The following is a 20,369-nucleotide window of genomic DNA, read 5'->3' as shown; positions in this document are numbered from 1 at the left end:
ATAAATTAGCCGGCGTAATATCACTCACGTCCTTCTTCGTCGTGCGTGACTCCCAGCAACAGCCGCAGCAGGTGGACAGCGCGAGCTCCTTCGTCCAGCAGCGCGTCGGCGTATCCAGGGAGCTTCAGTAACAAGCCCAGGGCGATGAGCGCGTGAGCCGGCACCCCGGTGCAGGTCGACTCGTCGGGACCGTTACTGCCCGACGTCACTGCTAGCTCGACCACCTCCTATACGACGAGAATCGTATACATAATATTTAAAAAATAATATATATCTAGCGACCACAAGAGTCGATAAATAGTATCTTAAAATATAAAATTTACTAAGCTATCAAATAATATATATCTAGCGACCACAAGAGTCGATAAATAGTATCTTAAAATATAAAATTTACTAAGCTATCAACTTGACACAAGCTATCAGTTGACGTAATGAGCTAGTGTTGTAATTAGTCGATATTGCGCTATCGATACTAACACATCTTAAACTTACTAACATCTAAAATAGTTTTATGAGGATATTATGTACTTGAAAAAAAAAAACAATCGATCACGTATGAATTTCATTTAATGAACTGATTTTTATTGAACAAAATGAACGTGAAATCTTATTAATTACTCTCGCAATCAGATTAATCAGTACTTGAAGAATTTGATGTCACTCTCCTCACATACTTCAAAAATAAATTATTCGACAACGTCCTCCATTAAGCCATCCTTTTGCCAGTAATATTCCTCTAATGCTAAGGTTTGTTTATTATATGGTAGTGCTCGCCATTCCTTTTTCATCAAATTAAATAGCTATTTGTGCAAACAAAAAGATTATAAGTGTAAGACTATTTATATTAGAAATCACACGTAATTAACACTGCTATCGCAAAATTAAAAACAACGAGTCGGTAAGCGTACTCTCACGTTAAGGTCAACACTAGTACTGGGAGAGAGCGGGGTATGAAGCGACGGTCGGGAGCGGTGCACGCCCGCCCGCTTCCTCAGCCCCCGAATCCTCGGAGCTCGCGCGCGGAGTATATAAAATATATGTAGCTAGCACAAAAAGTGATAAACAGCACCACGGTGTAATACGATAAAGTTGGTATTTTCGGTCGAAATATGGTTTCTAAAATATAAAATTTTTGTATTCATATATCGTCTTCTCACATTAAAACTGTATAATCTCAAAACTTACTAAATTTTACAGGAGAGTGGTTTAAAGGTTTAACATATGATATTTTTAATGTTAGTCAAAGATGATTTTTGCAACATTTATTTTTTAATTTTTACCAGTTACATTATCTGTCTTTTAAAGTAAGATAAAATTGTGTATTAATTTTGTTAATAGTACTGAAAATATAGGTAAACTAAAAAAAAAACTAAAACTAAACTACGCTCTTTTGACAGTATTTATGAGAAAAATACTGGTGATGCCAAATGATTCTTCATATTAACTCAATTTCGAATATTTTTGGAAATTGTACACTTTTAATGCGAAAAGACGATATGTCGTTGCTACGTTGTGAAGTGATTAGCTCTTTGAAGATTACGTTACCTCATAGGCGTCGTCCAGTTTGACCCAGTCGAGGTCCTGTTGGTGCGAGGGGCGCGGCGGGTCGGGCGGCGCGGCGTGCGGGCGCGGCAGTCGGGCCGCCACCAGCGCGAGCCCGCCGCACGCACCAAACTCCCGCACCAGCGTGCTCGACGCTACCCCGCTGCTAGACGAGTTATTGTCCCACATAGGTCCTACCGCCTCTGTAAAAATGACTACCACAATTATGTATTTGACTCAAGATATTAAATTATTTTAAGTGCTAAAATTATTTAGATAGTAATAAAATGTTTATTGATGGTTCATTCTACTATGGTACTATATTGAAGCTAAAGTTAACAATTTGAACAAGTCCAAAGATTCAGATAAAACATATAAGTTACTACATAGTTTTATTTCCGTGTTCACCATTACATCGGAGGCATTACAAGAGAACGAATCAAACAAGTACTTCGTTTTTAGTCATACTAAAATCGTTTACGGATGTTACATGACATCTGTCGAGTTTAAAATGTTAAATTGTTCGTTAAGTAAAGAAATCTTACCCCCCGTGGTGTCGAAATGCAATGACACGGTGAGGTGAGGTCCGTACCCTTGCGGCACAGAAGATATCAGTTGTCCGAGCGTCACGTTGCCGCCCACGTATGCGTCTATGCCTTCTATTTTTATGCGCACGTTGCCTTCGACCATATCTGTTAGGTTTTTTTTTTATAATTAGCATTACAGACTTTCACTATAACATTAATATAAACTCGTTATGCTGCATACACAAAATACACAAATCTAAAGATGGCGTAATCTTTTATTTTTTAGTTAGCCTGCTTTAATTACATTTCTTTTTATTTGCATATGTATTTAGTTTATTTGCAATTTTTTATAAAATAAGTTTGATATTGTCGACTTGAAACAGCATTTTAGAGTGATACTTTAACTGAAAAATTAGTGAATTTTATTGGTCGGATTATGTAGGGCACGCACTGACCTTCGGTCACCGCCGCGACGGTGGTTTCAGCTTTGGTCTGCCGTTTCTTGCTGGCGTGGTGCTTGAGGGAAGAGTTTTTGACATCCTTAACACGCTTATCTTTGGACACGCTAGCCGCAGCCAGACTCAATTCCCACATTTCAGCGCCGCCCCCGATCGCGGGATCCGAGGCGCTGCGTAGGACGGACGCCGTGCCGGAGCTGCTCACGCTCTGCTTCGACTCCTCCACCACAGGGAAAACTGCGAAAGGAATGAAAATGTTTGTGTGAAATTGCAACTATCTTGTCATTTTTACTTCTTGTATAACTTTATAAAATCGTATTTATAAGTTTTTGAAATATTCCAGAGTCTCTGTTTTACAATTACGGCAAAATCGTATTTATAGTAAAAATCAAAACTAATCAATAATAATTTTGCGCAGGAGTTGCCGCCCCTTTCAACATGTCCTCTGCCCGAGGAACAATAGATTAAGGCCTGGCATTTTTGTCCCTAGCACATTAGCACTTTAGCGACAAATAAGATGCGTCGGCGCCATGCTGCAGGGGGCGTGGTTTAGCCGGCTTTGCACACGGCACTCGGATCACCTGATGTGACGCAAAATCGTATGATTTTGGTGCCGTGTTGAGATGACTTGCTCACTCGCCACATTTTTAAAGTCAGCCTGACCCCTAAGTTCGAAGTCTAAAGGTCGTTCGATCATTTATGTAGATAAAATTAAATTACATATAGCAGATCCGCCAGACACTGCGATGAGCGTCCTGAGCGAGGTGTGCAGCGGCAGCGAGTAGAGCGCGTCGCAGTGCAGCGCGGGGTGGTTCGCGCCCTCCAGCGCCGTGCCCGCGCCCGCCACCACGCACGTCGCGCCGCTCGCCCAGCGCACCGCCACGCGCACGCGCTCCGCCGACAGCACCAGCCGCAGGATCAGCGCGCGACTGAACCCGCTGATGCCTTCAGGACCTAAAGGAAAACACAATTATTTCCAAAGAAACGTTATTGAACATTTCGCAACAGAATACTATTGATACTCTTATTCATACCTGTACAGTGCACGGACTCCAATATGCTGTGCAACGTTGACGCGAATAGTTTCTGGTTGGTGGGGTGACAAACTGTTAATTCGGAAAATAGGCGTATAGTATTTTCCTCCAGTTGTGCGTACTCTGCGCCTTCGTGCCAGGTGCTGCAATTAAATGACAAAATAAATTAAATAATCATTAAGATAACAATCCACATTATTTGTTTTAGAAACTAAGGAATCTAGTCAACCTCTCGGCGTGTCTCGGGTAACAAAGCAGTCGCAATAGTGGTGTCCAGAAACAAGAACCCGGTCCTCCGAGCCAATCCTTAAGTATACGCTCTGTGCAAACCAGCCGCGCCCATTCCACTAATTCACATACACTCTTCATTGATGTCAAACCTGAAAATATATCAGTAAGATCAAATAAAAAATGATAAATCATTGAATCCAAAACATTATTATCACATAATTCTTTATTGTTTAATTAATTATAATCTTCAACTAATATTTAATAATGAAAGTTTTTTTGTTTGCATGAGATACATATAGATACCCTTTATGTACTTGAATTATAGTATGATATATAGATATTTTTTATAAATTTTACCAGTTTTACTCATTCCAGTGGTTCTATCCGAATCCGTCATTGGTACATCTCCTTGAGCATCACGTTGAAGTTTTATTGCCTCCAATTTAGCGTCGCTGAATTCTGTTGAGAATTGCAAATTAATGAACGTTAGACAAATGTGTTTCACGTGCGTTGGAGATGTGAAGTGTTTGATGAGCACGAATACTCATACCTTAAGAACGTTATTAATTAAAATGATTGCTTAGACTTCATTACGCGGTCTTTTCCTGGACCATAAAAATGAAAATTGGAGCGGTTGGTTGTTTCTTGGCAAAAATAGACAAGACGGTAGTGAGAATCACACTCTTTGGGCAATGTTCAAGGTATTATAATGAAGATACCACACAAGTTTCACACTCTTTAAACTTATGAGTAATAGATGAACTTTGTCTTTCATTTGCGAATAGTGTAGCTAACATACACTAGAAGCAATCCGACACAAAACCTAAATTGACTTGCAATTTTTTTTTATATGGTTGTTAAGTGGTTACTGTAGCCCATAGACACTACAACGTAAATGCGCCATCCACCTTGAGATATAAGTTCTAAGGTCTTAGTACAGTTACAACGGCTGCCCCACCCTTCAAATCGAAACGCATTACTGCTTCACGGCAGAAATGGGCGGGGTGGTGGTAACTACCCGTGCGGACTCACAAGAATTTCTACCACCAGTAATTACGCAAATTATAATTTTGCGGGTTTGATTTTTATTACACCATGTTATTCCTTCATCGTGAGTAAGTAAGAGTTTGTAAGTTTCCATAACATTCGGAAGTGTCAATATGATACCTGCGATGGCGGTGACGACCGCGGCGGGCAGGCGCGAGTGCAGCAGCGCGAGCGTGGCGGCGGGCGACATGGCGGCGCAGGCCACGGTGCGCAGCTGCCAGCCGCGCAGGCGCCACGCCACGCCGCCGTCCGCCGCGCCGCCCTCTCTGCTGGAGCCCTGTACCTTGGTGTCGTCGGTCACGCCTTCCATGCTGTTCGGCCAAACGTCACGAATATTGTTAATATTACTACAGCTTTCAAACGCTTTTCATTTGCCGCGAATCTTACTAACGTTAAGTAAACTATGAAGAGGCGAACCGATATCGATGTAAAGTACTCGAGAATGCTGTACTTTCAGTAGTATTCATTGCAAAACGTAAATTATGACGTCAATAGTCAAGCAAGAGTGATTATATTAAACTTTAAAATAAATACATAGGTAATTAAACATGTTCTCGAACCATTTCCGCGATGAAAGAATGACGTCATGTTATAAAATCAATCCAAAATTATTTCTATTACGTGCTCGCCAGTTATATCAATACCAATATCCTGTTTATTTATACTTGGAAGAAAACGCGTTCCAGTGTGAAAAAATATCTCCAGAGGGCCCTGAACTTTCTGTTCTAAATGTCTATAGTCTCCTGTATGTAGCCCCTTAAAACTAGATGGGCTGTATAGGCAGAAAAAAGTAATTTGAATTTTCTTAGGTATTTCCTTTCTAATTAAAGTTCCAACTCTTCATCTTTACGAAGAGTTCAATACTGGCTGTAAGGTCACGTACGTCCCTTGGCGGGCGCGGACACAACAATGAAAACACATACGCTAATATTAAAAGTAATTAACCTTTCATCTTGATCCATTGGTATATCCATATGCTCAAGTAGCATCTTGAATAGTTCCGGACGTATGTAGCACATTGAGCATAAAACTGTATTAAAAATAAAAGAATCGTTAGTGTACATGCTTAGATAATGGCAACATAGTTAATTATATTTCAATGGTTCTAAAGTTTATTTGGATTATCTAAAGTAGTCCCTATAGATCCTTAAACCCAAGTTTCTAAGTATGGGTGAGCATGTGTGGCTCACAGGAGAGAGCGCCATCAACGTATCTTGTCTGCTGTTAGGCAATTGTGTGTTATGGTATGGACTATGGTAATGTGACTGTCAACACTGAGGTTTGAGATTGACATTTGACAGACTTTTGGCGAGAACATATCTTCCTTTTTCCCTTCCTCTAAGTCTCAGAAATTTAAAGTTTTAGATTTGTATAATTATAAGCAAGACTCATAAATTAGTTCGCCAAAAAAGTTTCACTTCTGACATGTGTACTTTGTACGCACGCACATTTTTTAATGCTTTCAATGGCAGACGAGCTTACGGCCCCATTTATGATATATGGTCCGCCAGAAACTATCAATGACAAAGACACACAGCCAAGTGGTTGCCTATCTAAAACAAAGCTTAAGAAGAACATCTGATAGCGCTCTGGATACAGACTGGGAGATAATTCCAAAGCTAGGCGCTACATGGCAATATCGACTATAACGCATTACGTTTGAACCCAGCAGATCGACAAGTAGAGATGAACTCTGGTTTGACATCGGTAGTGCGATAGTTAAAGACGATTCAGATGACTTGAACAAGGAACTAGCTCCACGGAACTACCTTAGAGAACTCACAATGGAACATACCATAACTGCATAGATTCAAAGATATTCGTGGGTTCTACTCAACTTTTCACAGTTCTCACTAACAGTACAAACTTTTACAATAACAAATTATAAAAGTGTACACACCGTTTAAATTCTTAGTGTATATTTTTAATATGTTTTTATATTGTAGAACGAACCTGCGTCAAGTGATTTCTTCAGCAGACTTGCTTCTGGCACTTCTTTGATCCAGGTATAGACCAAGTCAAAGAGATCATCCGTAATTAATTCTTCTACATTATCCAGCAGCTGTTTTTCTTTCAATGTCCATAAAACCTGTGAATTTTGCAAATTTCATAAAATAATGTATTCATTTAGTAAATTTTAATAAATAGTTGGTGTTAAAAAATATTTATGCTTGCTGAATAATAAGTAACACGTTGTAAATCACAAAAAAAGCTTAAAGATTGTGTGGAAACTATTTACAAACACGGTTCAAAACTAACGGTAATCTAATCTACCTAAATGTTATAAATTTATTTTGTACGTAGAAATGATCAGATCGACACTAAGCAATAAGGCGTACGTACGTTGGCGAGCGTGTGCGTGAAGGCGGCGGGGGGCGGCGTGCGCGTGCGCAGCCAGCGCTCGGCGGCGGCCGCCAGCCACTGCACGTACGTGGCGGCCGACTGCGCCGCGCTCTCCGCGCACACGGCGCGCACCAAGCCGCATATCGCGCTCATGCTGCTGTTCGCGCGACCTGCGCGGCTCGCTTGGAAGGCTGCCGACCAATCAGACGTTCATTACTACTAATATTTAACTTATTTTTTTTTTGCGATATATATGACCAGATGGGTCTTTTATTTAATTTTCAATATAAAAAGAATCATCATTAGTGAATTATATTCTAATAATAAAGGAAGTTATTTTCTACTGTATTAAATTTCGTTTCTCCAATTTTAACTCAGCGAAAAATTCTCAAGCACTTTTTGAGCTTCTCGGCCAATCTGAAAGCACTAATAAAGTTTGAGCGACGTACCGTTAGCGTGAGCGTGCGCGTCCATGTTGAGGAGCGCTGCCACTAGATGGGGTCGCACGAGCGGGTAGTGTCGCGCGGCGGCTCGCAGCGCGTCGGCAGCAGGGTGCTGCGCGGGCCCGCCGGCCGCCACGCACGCACACAGCGCTGCCAGCGCACCGCCGCTGCACAGCGCCGCCCAATGGGCATCCGACACGCGGGATCCTGCTCCGCTCATCGCCGACACCACACGCGCCCACTTATTCCTGCAAGTTACCATTTACGATTTGAGATTGGACGTACGTTAGAATAATAATTATAGTCAATTTAAAGTATCCAAATATTGATAAAGTCATTCTTATTAAAAATGGACAAATAAATTATTTCTACACTGTGTATTTTTTTTAAAAACGAAGTCGTGATGCATCCTAAAATATCATAACAGATGTTGCTGCATTGTTCAATGCATACAGCACAATGAGATATATTCGACTATTTTTTAATGTAGAACATTTGTTCATCTATTTATATATGTAGTAGTAAGTATCTAACTATATTTATTTATTTTTTGCGTTACGCGTGAACGATCCCACGGCCCACCTGTTATGTATTGTAGTTATCGCATCCCATAGATGTCACTACGCAAATACCACCTCCCATCTAGAAACATCAGGTCTACCTCTCAGTTGGTATATTGGTTCTTTAGTAAAATAAGGAGCTGTTTGTTTCCAAATGATATTATCTATATCAGGTAGAATTAACTCACGTATTCGCTGAGATAGGTATCGTTGTATTGAATGCGGGCATGGCCAGTAGCTTCAACTGGAGTAGACCCATATTAGAGCTGTCTCTCGGCTTGTACAGGCGCACTTGTACTGTGTTGCAGACTATAGGCCGCGATATAACGAGCCGGATGAAGGTCGTCCCGGCTGTAGTCTGAGGAGGCCCCAGCGGAGCCAGCGTACCTCCACAGCCCGCTTCTACTGCGACAGCACCAGGGCATGCTACAAAAATACATAGTTTTTATTTCTAAGGACAAATCAATATAATACCTGTTGAAATTATATTTTGTGATTATGTTTGTGCCTAGTTTTAAATCGGTGGAAAAAAGTTAGTTGTGAACATTGACTGGTAGCTTAACCAAAAATCACGCACTCATTTGTAAGACATTTGGACCTCTTGTGAGTCTGCACGGGTAGGTACCACCACTCCGCCTATTTCTGCCGTGAAGCAACAATGCGTTTCGGTTTGAAGGGTGGGGCAGCCGTGGTAACTATACTGAGACCTTAGAACTTATATCTCAAGGTGGTTGACGCATTTACGTTGTAGATGTCTATGGGCTCCAGTAACCACTTAACATCAAGTGGGCTGTCAGCTCGTCCACCCATCTAAGCTATAAAAAAAAAGGAAAAGCTACACCGACAACTAAACCATACTAACTGGCGAGGCTCGTGAGATGCGGCTGCAGCTGCACCTCGTGCAGTTGGACTGCGTAGGGCAGGTTGAGTGTGATCGCGAGAGAAGCGTCGTCTGCGCTGAAGAAGTGGTAGGACCAGGCGGCCGCCCGCACGCGTCGCGCCGCACACGCCGCCCGCACGTTGGCGCCGCCGCCGCCGTCCAGCAGCACGTCCGCCGCCTGCGCTGTCGGGTTGCCGCAAGTCACCGTGCCTGTGCAGATATTATAAATTATTCAAAGTTTCCATGATGCTTGAAAAAAAAAAAACGCAAATTCACATCACACTATTACTTTACTTCTTCTATATCGTTCCCTCACTACTGAGGATCGCGACCACATGTGACATTCTTCCACTGTGCTCGATCATGGGTGGCATGGACTGCATGGTACCACCAAGTGCTTCTCTTGCTATATCTGACCATCTGGCTGGTGTTCTGCCCACGGCGCGCTTGCCCTATATGCGGCCCGTAATTATGAGCTTCTCTAATTCATGTCTGGGAGACCGCATGATGTGTCCAAAGAAGCTCATAATTATTATTATTATTATTAACTATTACTATACTAAGTATCGCAAATTTGTCGACTATTCCAACTGCCGATATATGCACATTTTTAATTACGCGTAGTAGTTTTCCTGACGAATATAAATGATTATTGCGGACTGTTGATTAATTGATGGAGTCTAAAAGTCTTGTCGGTCAAAAATGGTTAGTTTGATCATCAGACTGGAACTCACGATTCCTTTATGCCGAAAACGTTGGTTCCAATACGTACAGCCTCAAAGCATAATGATATCAATCAATTTCTTGCTCAAAATATGAAAACAAGTTATCGAAATGCATTATTATCGATAATTCTTTTGTACGTGCTATTACATGATACTCACAGAACGGAGCGATATTGATCAGTCCATTAGAAGTCTCGACAACTGGCATTTGGTTTTTCTTGTTAGAGTTTGCTGAAGTTGACATGTTGATTATTTGAGGAGGAAGCTTGAGGTAGTTCATCAATGAAGACACGAGCCCTTGTCCACTGTTCGGACCGGCCTGTATAGAAACCAGTACATAATCATTATTTAGTATTTTGACAACAGATCTGTATTCCTAATTGCTTTGTTATTGAGGAATGATGCAACACAGAAAGTCGCGTGGCAGGGTTTAAAATAATGAAATATTATCTCTTCTAAAGACCCGCTTTATATTAAAAAAAAATTGGAAACTGGTACTGGTACAATGTCACAGTACTAGTAATAGGTTCTGACTGAAAAAGTATGCAAACAATAGGTAAAATCGTTCATCATCAGGCTGCCATTTTATATACATTAAGTCAGTATACATTTACATCATACCTGATGACAAGCAGTGAGTTTCTCAACTGCAAGTTCAAAACCTCCGGCATCTATGAAAGCACCGAGAGCTTCCGGATTGTCCAGTAAACGAATCATGACTAGCTGCATAGATTGTGATAACTTGACTAAATCTTCTTTACCTGTGAAGTTAACGAATACCTTAAGCCTCGTACGGACTTTGCGTTCCAAGGAACGCGTACCCAAGCTACGCGCATAAAAATAATAGATACGCGTACCCGTTTATAAAGCGACACGAGTAAACTACGCGTAATCAGGGCGAGCCCAAAGAACCCAGTGCAAGCGCGACCCTTGTGTAATGCTGACGAAGACAAAATTGTTATTCGTAATAGATTAAAAGTAAAAAAGATCACAACAAAATTATATGAATTATACTTCACTACTTTTTAAGTGTAATTTTCAAATCAGCAAGTGTAAATTGGGCAACCAAAATAAAAATAATCTAGGAAACTGTTGTACGGAATGTTGATAATATATTTTTATTTTCAATCACTGACAATTCTCACAATTTTTCACGTCAAGGTTAAACACTGATCACAACATGTGTCTCATGTGGCTTGTGGTTGTATAGTAGTGTATGCTATTGTCTGTCGTATATTTGACCTCAAATGACGTCACACGCTCAAACTAAATTTGTAAAGAAGTAATTTAAAATTTTAATATTTTTTTCGGTTCACCATTTGGCGGATATGATGAGAACTTATGATTGGTTTAGTCAATGGATGTTTTCTAGTTACGTCACGGTTATTGCCTTTTCGGCTTGACGACGATAGCTTGCAGCGTATACATAAATATCTGAAGTCGCAACAATAAGGTACTTACGTATAAATTCGATGAGGCTGGGAACCATCAGACTTGGGTTCGAAGCAGCGGCGGCGATATGTGCCACCAGCCAATACATTTCTTCTTTCATTGAAGCAGTCTCAGAGTTCATGCTCAAGTCCGAAAAGTTTTTGTCTGAATTTGAAATTAATCATTGATATAATTCATTTTAATTCAAATTATGAATCATTATTGTTTTCATTATAATGAATTCAATATAATTTTATTAAGTTATTTCAACACACACCTGAATTTAAGAGAGCCATGTTGAGTCCGTCACATATGGATAGGGTTTTATAAAGATTGTACATTATCTGATGTTGTTGTAATACTGAAATAAAAATTTGATAATTATTAAAAATAAGCAACTTTGCGAAAAAAAATATTTGTTATGTTTTACAATAAATTTCGTGCATTACCGGTGTCAGCAAAGCACGGAGTTCGGGCCGCTTGCTGTTTTCTTTCATCTTCGACGTTGGCTTCACGAGCGTTGTTTTGTGCCTTGCTCTCGTCTGTCTGAGACTGTTCCGGACCCGACGATCCCGCATTAGAGGATGACTACATAAATAGATGATACATTATTTCAGTAAATTTATATACCACCATATGACCATAGGGTTACATTGAAATGAAAGTAACTGAGTGCTATACTTACCGATGAGGATCCGGCAGATTGATCGTTCTGCGGCAAAGGTAGAGCCAGCATCCTACGACAATAGTGCAACAGTTGCGCAATGAGAGCGCGGCGCAGTGGAGGCCGTCGGCCGGCGCCGGCAGCCAACGCGTCCGCCAGCAGACCCGACAGTCGCGCCTCCGCCCCGCCCTCGCCGCGCCCGCAGCTCGTCTCGCACACCCACCACCACGAAGCGTGCGCTGAACACGCATACGTCGCAATTAATATCATTTTCTATTAAAGATGCAGAACACAAATGTAATCGTACGTACCGACTGTTTCGAAGAGAGGTAAGGCGTGATGTAGGTGATGCGATGACAGAACTGGCAGCATGGGATGAGCGAGCCGTAACAACGTGGCGTGCAAGTCGGAGGCGGGGGCGGGCGGCGAGGGGCGGGTCCACACGCCGACCACGGTGCGCAGCGCCGCCAGCGCGCCCGCCGAGCCGCGCCCGCACACCACACGGGACATCACCGAGTGTAGCGCCGAAGCGGCGCCGGCTCCGGCACCTATATGCGCTCCGCCCTAGTACGTTACAATTTGCGCTATTATATTTTTCAATTGTCTTAAATTGTAAATAGTATATGATTTTTTTAAAGAAATATAATAGGTTATTTTATGAAAATAAAAAAACTGCTTTAAAACACTACACTTAATATGAGATTTAACTCACGAGGTAAGGTTCCGACGAAGCGACCGTGCCGTCAGCGTTCACGTTCATCGTGACGAACTTCACTAACGTGGGTACGAAGTGTTCACATTCCAAAATCACACGACCCATAGTCTGACAGCCGTCTTCAGTCTATAATCAAATTGAATAATCAGAATTTCACAAAAGCTCCTCTTCAGAAAAATTATACTCCCAAAATTATTATATTACCAGCAGGGGCAAGCTCGCGATCCACGCCAAGGCTTGCATGGATAATACCCAGCAGCGGAGCGAGACGTTTTCTAATCTGTAACAAAATATATGAATTACAATTAGTACAATTGCAGTTTGCAGAAAGTAGATCCTAATGTACTAAAATGGTAAATTTGTGTAATTGTACTTATTAACTATATATAATACATAACAGTAAGCATTTAATTTAATATTAGTGTTTTTAATGTATGGTATTTTATTGAAAAAAATGTTTTTCGCTAAAACCATCGGAACTGTCATTTTTCGTTTCTCTAAAAGCCATTCCACAGGTTAATGGAAAAAATTATAATATTGTTATCATTGAAAGCAGAATTTTGAAAGCTCATATTTAAATTTTCAAATCATCATCCCTCTGAACGAAATTCATAGACTTACTTGCACAGAGACTGAAGCAAGGCCGTAACAGTATCAGACGCCAATCGTATTCGCGGCCTGTCCACGGGCACTGCGAGCGTGGCCATCGACCAGGCGCCGCCGCTGCCCCACGCCGAGCCGTTCAGGGTCAACCAGAGGGACACTACGTTCTCCATAAACGAGCATTCGATCTGTAAAATTTTATAAATTAATGACTTGAACAACCAATGTACTGCTGTAATATTTTTTTTATTTTTTATTGCTTAGATGGGTGGACGAGCTCACAGCCCACCTGGTGTTAAGTGGTTACTAAAGCCCATAGACATCTACGACGTAAATGCGCCACCCACCTTGAGATATAAATACTGAGGTCTCAAGTATAGTTACATATACAACATAACAGGGCATAGTTTCCGATGTTATCAAAATTATTTACTTGGTCCCTCTAACAACAAAAATTACATTAGACACACAAGTCTTCCTGTACATAATAAAGTGCTTATCGAAGGTATGCCAACCATAGTCAAAATGTTATTTAAACCTTATTATTCAATAAACTTATTTACCATGATTTTATTTATGATGAGTTATAATAGTATTCATTAAAATTTCTTCACAATTTAATATCGAGTTTTTTATTTGCATTACATTATTTCCTGCGTTTCAATTACTTTACAGTTTTCATGTTCGTGCACAGACATCCGTGACCGTGACGTGTGCCGACTTGAAACGCGTGTTTGACCCGTAAAAATTCTCTTAACAACATCTACGACTCGCAAAATGCGTAGAAGATACTTTGGTTATCATAGTTTTTTATCAAGTATAAGAGTGTCAAATAGTTTTATTCATAAGCATCGATAGAACTAAAACGCTCATTAGCAGGTCGATAAATTTAAAGTAATGAGGACCCTGGTATAATTCAAATATTAATGAAATTTCAACTGAGTTGTTGTGGGTACATTTTCATTTACCTTATTATGGAACTCAAGTGCGAGATGCCTGAAGACATCGTAGAGCGTGTGCGTAAGCGGGGGATGGTGTCGCAGGGGAGGCGCGGGGGGCGGCGCGGCGGGCGGTGTGCGGGGCGCGAGGGGTGCGGTGAGCACGGCGATGGACAGCGCGTGTCCCGTGGTGAGCAGTGCGCGCCGAGCCAAGCCCTCGCCCGGCCCGCCGGCGCCGCCGCCCGCGCTCTCCAGCCGAGCGTCCGCGCACTGAGACAAGTTGCTGCGAATAATGTCAAACGCACTCGTATTATCATACATATTATTATTACGCAATCAATATAGAATCAGTCGTTCTATCTATATATCTATCGCCTTAAAAGACCATATCAGCGTCACCGAGCGAGTAGGTGATCTGGCGGGGCTCAAACCCGACGTTGTTGCTAACACGAACCTAGGGTTAGGGTAGGGAACCAAGAGCGATGCTTCGAGAGAATCTACCACCGGATCGTAAACACGACCCACCGAGAAAATCCGGCGAGAAACTCAGTGGGCTGCGTCTATGGGTTAAATTAGCCGAGCCCTTCGTCGCAAGCGACGGGTTCGACAGGAACGATGACCGGTGCTTGAAGTACCTAAAAGCACCATTAGTGGATCAGGAGGATTCGTAATAACGTGCTTAGGGCGACGTCGACTGTTTACCGTTCGGTCCGCAGAATCGGGAATGCGTTCTATCTGATTTCGATTTGTATTATTCGAACTCAAAATCAAGATGTATTTATGATTAAAATATATACATACCTATTGCTTGTGTCAATAGCGATTTTGAGACTACTAGTGACTTTTTTAACGGCTTCCAAGAAATATTGGTCGAGTTTCTCTTCCGAAGAGTCTGAATCATTGGACTCTGGTTGATTTAAATCTAGTTCTACGTCGATGTCCTTGATTGACACTGGAACAAATTCAATTGTTAAAAGACCCATATTATATAAGTATCTTGCGTATTTTTAGCTATTACGTGGGTTTAAAACACAAGCTGTATTTAAAAAAAAAACTATTCCATTTTAAATAATGTTTATGATGAAGCAAAAGCAATGACAAAACAGTTTCTTTTAATTAGACAACTAAGACAGTATAATGTTGGCAGCACACTGTATCGTTATGGATGGTGCTATGCGAGATTGCTGCGGCTAGTGCTGGCCTTGAAACAAATCTGTAGTGGTATGCGATTTCGTGAATTGTTATTAAGCTTTGATGAATTCACAAACATTTTTGCTCATTAGAATTTTAATTCGAAGAATTTTAATTGATATTAATTGATAATAGATTTGTTATAATTGATAGTGATATAACTTATTGTATTTATAAAATAGCCACTATTTATAAAAAATACATAAGTAAAAATGAATAAATAATTGTATTGTTTTTAAATATTGTACTACAATATAATAAGCATAAAAGTATAATAAATATTACACTAAATTAGGATTTTCAAAAAGGTTTTTAATCATCTCTGTCTGAATGGTTAAGGTGAAAAATATTCATTGTTTTAAAAAAAAACTAGTGAGTAGCATTAATAATACTGATAATAGATTAGTATGAATAATATGCTATAATCCCTAAAGGAATTATAATTTAAAGCACTCGATATCTAGAACCTAGTTATGACTTTACGAATATTATTAATAGCCTCATCCATAGTACCACAAAATATTATTTCAATGGGAAACCTTAATAAGTTTTAAATTAGGTGTTGTTTTAACTATATTATAGCGTGAATTGTGTGTTTCTTCGAACCAAAATTCGTCATTTCCTTACTTGATGGCATGACACAGGTCGGTTTGGGAATGCCTTTCGCCATACCAAAACTATCCGCTAGCAAATCTGCAATAACAAACATCAATTTCAACTACTACTCAAACTAATAATTTTAACACAGATTTCAAATATAAATCAATATATCATTAAAGAAACAAATTTAACAATATTCAAACAATAACTGTAATTATAAATGAATTTTAAAAAGGCTAAAAATTATATTTGTTTTATGATTTTTCTAATTACATATTATATTGTGAACTGGATTTAGTTTCTATTTTCACACTATCAAAAATAAATTTTAATTAAAAACAATATTACTGGTGACATATTTGAAGATTCTTAATTACTTTAACATTAATCTCCAATGTTACAGAATATTCAAAACATAAGCGATTTACTGTTGGACAGAAATACTGTTCACTTAAATACATTGTACATCTTAATGTCTAGTTTTTATTATTATTATTATTTAATTATATACGATGACTCTGTACAGAGATAAACAAACGATATGTGACGTTTATTAGTTATTGTGATTCAGGTCATTTGTAATCTGCTTAATATGTTCGTATCACAATACAGTATTACGCTTGCAAATGAAAAAAATGTTTTCAAACATTCAAGCATATGGTGATGCAACCTTTTTAAAATGCGCGAGGAACAATATCTAGTTACGGTACTGACCTGCAACAGTCGGTCCCTTGTTCTTGCGAGTTTTCCCAGACTTCTTCTCAGACGCCACGTGTATGACGCGCGAGCCGCCGCCCCACTCTTCGCTACTCACTTCGCCACCTTCGTACTCAACCAGATCCTGCGGACGGAGTGACAGCATTAGCCGGATGTATGGGTGTGGTCTAAATCACGCTTTACGTTAACTTTTATAATACTGTTATGCGGGTAAGAGTAACGCCATCTGTCGCCGAATAGTCGAACGAATATAGAAGGATCTAGTAGCACCCGGAACGCTCGAGAAGTACAACGCCATCTATTGTCATATAGCGGAAACAATACTAGAGATGTGTGAAATATTCTCGATAATTCTAGGGGTGTGGTATCGACTATAAAAGTGTTGCAGGGATGGCACGCAGTCAGTCAGCAATCGGAACTACTCGAAGCGAAACAGCGAACGAATCACCTGAAGCGAAGCGGAAGAAGCGAATTGAGAGTTTTAAAGTGTTTGTTGAGTGTTTTAAAGTGTTTTAAGTGTTGAATACAGTTTTTAGTTGTACTTTGGTGGAATTTTATTTATCCCGAACCCCAGCGCGTGACAATACTGTCCAGCGTGTTAATGTTTTTATTTTTTTCATTTATTTGTTAAAAGTAGCCGTTATCTTTTGGACTATTTTATTGTATTTGGCGGTGGAAGAACTGACAACACATCCCGTGTTAAGTGATTACCGGAGCCTAGACATTGCAAAGTCAACGGCACCACCTACCGTGAGGCATAAATTTGTAGCAACCTTCAAGCCGGCACCCCTGGCTGTGACTGGCCAATGAACTCACCTGCAGCAGCGTGGTGAGCGCGTGCCTCGGCCAGGGCGGCAGCGTGACGGCGAGGCGCGCCAGCCCCAGCACGCACGAGGGCTCTAGCAGACTGTCGCCGCCCGACAGCGCGCACAGCCGCCCCACCACCTGCGGCACGAACCTGTCTCAGAGCCCGTCTACACGCGGCCATCTCCTCCAATGCCACCACTCGTTACATTTGTTCACACCAAGTCCAGCACAAACATTATTAGCGGGTACGGGGTGATTTAATTTTTTGAAACCTTCAGCGATAATTACTATATAACACACTTCAGTGGTTTCACAAGTGCTAACAACCGATAAATACTGCAATTGCAAATGTTACCAGAATAAGTGAAAGTTGTGTTAGTTTCAATTGACTGCAAACAAAACTAGGAAAAGTACCAATATGGTAAATTCACACTAATAAAACTATGAAATAAATTTTGCGAGATTTTTTCTCTTATTTTTTGGTTTTTAATTTTAAACATTTCAAACTGCAGTGGAAGACCGCCATGAATACAATGTATCTATTACTTGATGGTCACCGTAGATCATAAATATTGGTATTTTTACATAGACCCCCTTGCTACAGTTTTTGCAAATATAACTAAGTTTCTATTTGAAAGAATTGTATAGGACGTGACGTCCGCCTGTTGGCACTGTCATGTCAAGGAGGGATAGTTCGATACATTAGCTGAGCATCAACTCTATGGGTATAAAGTTGATTGAAATTACCTTAGCGGCGAGCAACAATGCGTCTCCGTCACTGGCACTGTCGGCTGCCAGGATGTGAGCCACCAGTGCTTGGGCCAGTTGCCCGGCCAGCGCGGGAGACAGTGGTCTGGGCGGTGGAAAATCAGCGCCCGAGCCTATGACGTCAGCTTTTAGCGCACGCTTACCAGCCACGGCTAGTCGAGCTTTAAGACTCATGCGAGCTCTTTGTAATAGCTGCAAAACAACAATTTTATATATAATGTGACAGAAATGATTCTGTTCTTATTTTTGATAAATCCACTGTACAAATAGATTTTCTTCAAGTTATTACCATGTTAGTACAGTATTATGGGTACTATAGAGAAGGTTTTTGTCACGTTATGAAGAGTCATTTCGATAATGGTATTTAACACAAGTGAAGTGTAAAATCGAAAAACGGTTACCGCGGAGCGCGGCAATTTTTTTATTACACAAACGAGTGAACGAGCTCATGGCTCATCCGGATTTAAGTGACTACCAGAATTAATAGAAATCACAATCTGAATGCCGTCATCCACCTTGAGACATGAGAATTATATCGCGGATGTCGATTAAAATAAATATGTATATGGCAGCTTCACGTCCGAAACATGACACCTAGCGGTGCCGGCTTACAATATACATCCCAGCGCTATTGAGTTCCAGTCATCGAGCACACCGTATTCTCGTATAGATCTCAGAACACAAGTATGGTGCTACCTGTTGATCTTCCAAAGCGACCTGCATGCCGGTCTTGGCAGCCTCGACCTCGCGCACCTGGTGCAGCAGTTTCTTGTGCAGTTTGCGCCTGTGCAGCCGGCAGTCGGCCACGCGCGGCGACGTGGCGCTGGTGTCGGCGCCGCTGCTGGCGCCGGGCCGCCCGCCCGTCACCCAGTCCCATCTGGACGGACAACGTTAACACATTCTGAATGTCTAGATTAAATTATTCTTGTAAACTGTTCACTAATAACCATTGACATTTGTTAAAAAAAAAAATATTTTTTTTATACCGATGACATTCAATTTTGTTAATGTGTCTATTATTATACATATTTTATATACTATGTTCTATTACTATATTACATACATATTGTACAGCCGCAACATCACACCATGGTGTATATCTCAGTAATATATTAATTTTATTTTAATAATACGTAAAATAAAAGTTAAAAAATAACAATAACATTTGACATGATGTTTGGGAGTGGTTAATATACGAACAGAAATATAAATTAAAGAGCCGAAGTTTCTATTCGACTTTAAGATGAGGTCGGTGTCTCGAATCGTACAATGATGTGGCCCTCAAGCCGGAAGACGTGACTGCTTCGCGGTCGAAAAAAGCGGGATGATAGTACCTATCTGAGCGGGCTTACAATACGCCTTACCAGGTGACTTTTTTTTTGTCCTACCTAAGCTGATGGCTTTGAGAGGCCATTTCAGCGCGACTCTAATAAGTAGGTGAGCTCGCTGGCCTCAAACCTGACGATGTTGCTAACACTAACCCTAGCAAGAGCAGTGCTTCGCAGAATCTACCAGCGGACCGGAAACGCGACCCACTGAGAAGATCCGGTGAGAAACTCAGTGGGCTGTGTCTGTGGGTTAATTTACTCACCGAACTCTTCGTCGCAAGCGACGGGTTCGATGAGAACGATAACCGGTGCTTGAGGTACCTAAAAGCACCGTTAGTGGATCGGGAGGATCCAAAATGTGTTATTGGCGACGTCGACTGTTTACCATTCGGTCCGCGGGATCAAGAATGTAGTTCTTGATACAATCGTGACGTGTACGAACCCTTAGAAATAGTACTCGAAATTTTAAAACATGAAAAACTCAAATACCTGGTATGTTTATTGGTGACTGCAGACACAGCATCTAGAACAGCTGACAAGGCAGTCAGTAGTGCAGCCGTGAGCGCCGGTTGTGGTCTCCCACTCTGCAGCAGCTCCAGGGTGCGGGTCGCGAGCGCCGGGCACACGCCTCCCTCGGTGTCCGACAGCACGCTCTTACGGCACATGTACATTATCAGCACCAGACACCTGGAGATTGTAAACTACATGTAATTTAAATTACTCGATACTCACTTTACCGCCTAACTGATGAAGGGGAAAATAATAGCAGCAGTTGAAATTAAAGTGGTCAGTGTTTATTTATATAAATCAATGGTAA

At 40.9% G+C, this 20,369-nt stretch overlaps 1 protein-coding gene across 5 annotated transcripts in view; it reads right to left on the bottom strand.

The window, feature by feature from the left end:
* The window catches only part of Bruce (BIR repeat containing ubiquitin-conjugating enzyme), a 47,024-nt gene that overhangs the window by 12,059 nt on the left and 14,596 nt on the right, over nucleotides 1–20,369 (bottom strand). For 2 of the 5 annotated variants that reach the window (XM_089738517.1, XM_089738521.1), the window contains 33 exons: nucleotides 20,042–20,239; nucleotides 18,921–19,101; nucleotides 18,204–18,416; nucleotides 17,466–17,594; nucleotides 16,647–16,773; nucleotides 15,960–16,025; nucleotides 14,943–15,093; nucleotides 14,172–14,424; nucleotides 13,222–13,391; nucleotides 12,805–12,880; nucleotides 12,598–12,726; nucleotides 12,197–12,449; nucleotides 11,907–12,124; nucleotides 11,671–11,809; nucleotides 11,499–11,582; nucleotides 11,252–11,386; nucleotides 10,412–10,551; nucleotides 9,950–10,109; nucleotides 9,048–9,275; nucleotides 8,374–8,611; nucleotides 7,632–7,873; nucleotides 7,183–7,373; nucleotides 6,793–6,928; nucleotides 5,785–5,869; nucleotides 4,960–5,150; nucleotides 4,150–4,251; nucleotides 3,791–3,941; nucleotides 3,562–3,704; nucleotides 3,248–3,481; nucleotides 2,525–2,764; nucleotides 2,088–2,234; nucleotides 1,546–1,757; nucleotides 29–227 (listed from right to left, as the gene is read on the bottom strand). In XM_089738517.1, coding sequence (XP_089594643.1) covers nucleotides 29–227; nucleotides 1,546–1,757; nucleotides 2,088–2,234; nucleotides 2,525–2,764; nucleotides 3,248–3,481; nucleotides 3,562–3,704; nucleotides 3,791–3,941; nucleotides 4,150–4,251; nucleotides 4,960–5,150; nucleotides 5,785–5,869; nucleotides 6,793–6,928; nucleotides 7,183–7,373; nucleotides 7,632–7,873; nucleotides 8,374–8,611; nucleotides 9,048–9,275; nucleotides 9,950–10,109; nucleotides 10,412–10,551; nucleotides 11,252–11,386; nucleotides 11,499–11,582; nucleotides 11,671–11,809; nucleotides 11,907–12,124; nucleotides 12,197–12,449; nucleotides 12,598–12,726; nucleotides 12,805–12,880; nucleotides 13,222–13,391; nucleotides 14,172–14,424; nucleotides 14,943–15,093; nucleotides 15,960–16,025; nucleotides 16,647–16,773; nucleotides 17,466–17,594; nucleotides 18,204–18,416; nucleotides 18,921–19,101; nucleotides 20,042–20,239 — 5,561 coding nt within the window. The remainder of the gene's footprint in view (nucleotides 1–28; nucleotides 228–1,545; nucleotides 1,758–2,087; nucleotides 2,235–2,524; nucleotides 2,765–3,247; nucleotides 3,482–3,561; nucleotides 3,705–3,790; nucleotides 3,942–4,149; nucleotides 4,252–4,959; nucleotides 5,151–5,784; nucleotides 5,870–6,792; nucleotides 6,929–7,182; nucleotides 7,374–7,631; nucleotides 7,874–8,373; nucleotides 8,612–9,047; nucleotides 9,276–9,949; nucleotides 10,110–10,411; nucleotides 10,552–11,251; nucleotides 11,387–11,498; nucleotides 11,583–11,670; nucleotides 11,810–11,906; nucleotides 12,125–12,196; nucleotides 12,450–12,597; nucleotides 12,727–12,804; nucleotides 12,881–13,221; nucleotides 13,392–14,171; nucleotides 14,425–14,942; nucleotides 15,094–15,959; nucleotides 16,026–16,646; nucleotides 16,774–17,465; nucleotides 17,595–18,203; nucleotides 18,417–18,920; nucleotides 19,102–20,041; nucleotides 20,240–20,369) is intronic. The other 3 variants (XM_089738519.1, XM_089738522.1, XM_089738520.1) reach the window with 2 other exon arrangements.

The sequence above is a fragment of the Bombyx mandarina genome, chromosome 25 (genome assembly GCF_030267445.1).
Source record: "Bombyx mandarina strain Sakado chromosome 25, ASM3026744v2".
NCBI lineage: Eukaryota > Metazoa > Arthropoda > Insecta > Lepidoptera > Bombycidae > Bombyx > Bombyx mandarina.
Note: the sequence above shows the minus strand (reverse complement) of the source record. Positions and strands in the feature narration are given on the sequence as shown.